This window comes from Pollachius pollachius, assembly GCF_949987615.1.
Source record: "Pollachius pollachius genome assembly, chromosome: 19".
NCBI classification, from domain to species: domain Eukaryota; kingdom Metazoa; phylum Chordata; class Actinopteri; order Gadiformes; family Gadidae; genus Pollachius; species Pollachius pollachius.
Genome location: NC_136952.1, coordinates 4,137,974 through 4,140,473, shown reverse-complemented (window position 1 = coordinate 4,140,473; position 2,500 = coordinate 4,137,974). Strand labels below are relative to the sequence as shown.

Sequence of the window (2,500 nt, the reverse complement as noted above, 5' to 3'; positions counted from 1 at the left end):
ATCCCTTTTGGTTTGTGTTTCTCTGATCGTTTGATGTTGCCGCTCAATGCGACTACAACATTCATAAGCATTGATTGTCTCACTGAGGATTCTTGGTTAATGCAGCAGAACCCTTCACTGACGCTCCCAGTGCGACTTCCGATGATCATCAATCAAATAAGTGTTGCGCGAGGAAAAAGATGGCATCACCGATGGTTTTAAATACCAAAATCAACATTCTGAAATGAATTTCTGAACTTGGAATTGGAACTAAATAATAACGTTATCAGCTGCTTTCAGAGAATCTGAATCAACCGTTCTGTTCTGGAACAGTAAACATGATTTTGTTTGTATGCACGTTTTCGTTCTTGTTAATATATCGCTATAGTCGTCGTTTTGGTTCATTGAACTGTTACCCAGCCATGATTGTAATGGTGTGTAGGAGTGGACCTGTTGTTTCAGAAGGGCAGAGAAAAGACCAACAAAGTGGACTTAGATCACCGGCCACTGACTCAGACACAGACTCAGCCTTTCCATCACGAAATACACTGTAGAAGTAACAGACCCCAGAAAGAAGTGATTATTTCCTGCCAACGGAAAACAAGTTGCTTGCCGACTGAGCGTGAGTAAACTCGAGTTAAGGAGGGGGGATTACGCCAGCTGTCAGTGATATGATGAATGCCGGGTTTTAAAACCCCCCAAGATAGCACTGTGACCGTGAAGAAGAAAAAGAAGAAGAAGAAGATGAAGAAGAGGAAGAGGAAGAATAGGAGGATGAAGAGGAAGAGGAGGAAGAAGAAGAAGGGAAAAAAAGCAGGAGCGTCCTCATTCACTCTTTGCTCCCCTTGAAGCCCACGGCATCACCCACATGATTCAACCCCGGAACATTCTCCTGCGTTTGTTTACCCTCGCCTCTGTCATCGGAGGTGTGCGTGCTTTCTAATAGGTCGGGAACCCGAGCTGCGTGACGCTGAGCCCCCAGTTAACACAAAGGAGAACGCAGTGTTGAATAATGAACCGTAGCACACCTTCCCTGACTGTATTTTGACCGCGGCCGGTGTCGTGTTTCAGGAAGAACATCAAGGCGTCGGCCATCTGCCAGTACTCCTTCGCAGACGTGCAGTCGGCCTTCGACGGGCCCTACATGGAGGTCCTTGACTCCAAGTGGAGGGAATACACCGGGAAGGTTCCGGAACCAAGACCCGGCTCTGTAGGTCCCCCGCCCCCCCCCCAACACCAACACCACCACACCATTAACCATCACCCCAGCATTACCAAAAGAAAAAATAATTGCCTTTCATTTTTATTCTCCCTGCATTAATTTCTCTTCGCCCTTAACAGAAATAATAGATCAATGTCCGTCTCGCCTTCTGTTCTCCTACTTTCATCTCGTTCTCTCTATTGTCTTTTCTTTGTCTCACTCACTATATGTTTGTGTCTGTCTGTCTGTCTGCCTGTCTGTCTGTCTCTCCCTCCATGTCTGTCGGTCCTGTCAATCCGTCTGCCTTTCTGTCTGCCTCTCCCTCCATGTCTGGCTGGCTGTCTGCCCTGTCTGTCCGTCTTATATGTTTCCCTCACCCTGTCTATCTGTCTGTCTGTCTCATCTGTCTCTCTCACCCTGTCGGTCCTCTATCCGTTTCTGTCTACAGTGCATAACGGACGTGCACAGATCCCAGGGCATCAACTCATCCCGGGACCTGCCTGACAGCGTCCTCACCTTCGCTCGACGGCACCCCCTGGTGGCCGGCCAGGTGCATCCTGTGGGCGCGCGACCTCTAATGTTCAAGAGGAACGTCAATTACGTCAAGATCGCTGTGCACAAAGTGAAGGCGCTGGACGGAGACGTGTACCCCGTGTTCTTCTTAGGAACCGGTGAGTCGATGGGTTTGGCGTTTTTATTTGAGGCATTTCACTCGAAATGAAAGTTCCTCAAAATGTTGTTTTCGAGCATGTTTTACTTAGAAAAAAAACGGGACATGGGGAGGGGAAAGTAGGCAGGATGTTCTTGGCTGCTTCGTGATTAAATTAGATTATAAAAAAAATGGTTGCTTGCGTGTACAATTACACCTGCACATCATTGCTATCCCACTGTAACCTAGCGCTCACTCAAAGTTTGCCTTTTGCAGCAGCTGGATGCTATTTATGACATATTCTTGGAGGAAAGCCTTCGACTTGTCCAAAAATCATTCTTTAGAGGAAGTGAATACATGAAAATGTATCAAATTGTTACACATATTGCTTGATTAATTATTAATTAATTACTTGGTGCTCTATGTGTGATTTATATTCGTGGAGTTTTGGAAATGGTCTATCAAGGTGAGCAAACATCACTCTTCCTTCCCGGTGGATAGATAGAATGCCTTGTTTACATCTTGTCTGTTCTAATTAAAGCCTGTTCTGTCTCTTAGATCACGGTTGGCTGCACAGAGCTGTAGACATCGCTGGAGAAATGCACATCATTGAGGAGCTGCAGCTGTTTGATAAGCCTCAGCCCATAGAGAGCCTAGTCCTATCCCCAATC

General features: G+C 46.5%; 2 protein-coding genes across 2 annotated transcripts in view; both read left to right on the top strand.

The window, feature by feature from the left end:
* twnk (twinkle mtDNA helicase) overlaps window positions 1–2,500 on the top strand; it is a 161,369-nt gene that overhangs the window by 140,842 nt on the left and 18,027 nt on the right. The gene's annotated exons all lie outside the window — the stretch shown is intronic.
* The window catches only part of sema4gb (sema domain, immunoglobulin domain (Ig), transmembrane domain (TM) and short cytoplasmic domain, (semaphorin) 4Gb), a gene marked incomplete at its 3' end in the record, with an annotated part of 35,022 nt that overhangs the window by 29,308 nt on the left and 3,214 nt on the right, over window positions 1–2,500 (top strand). The window contains exons 10-12 of the mRNA XM_079756293.1: window positions 1,051–1,189; window positions 1,629–1,851; window positions 2,388–2,500. The exon at window positions 2,388–2,500 is cut by the window's right edge and continues 3 nt beyond it. Of these exons, the coding sequence (XP_079612419.1) occupies window positions 1,051–1,189; window positions 1,629–1,851; window positions 2,388–2,500 (475 nt within the window). The remainder of the gene's footprint in view (window positions 1–1,050; window positions 1,190–1,628; window positions 1,852–2,387) is intronic.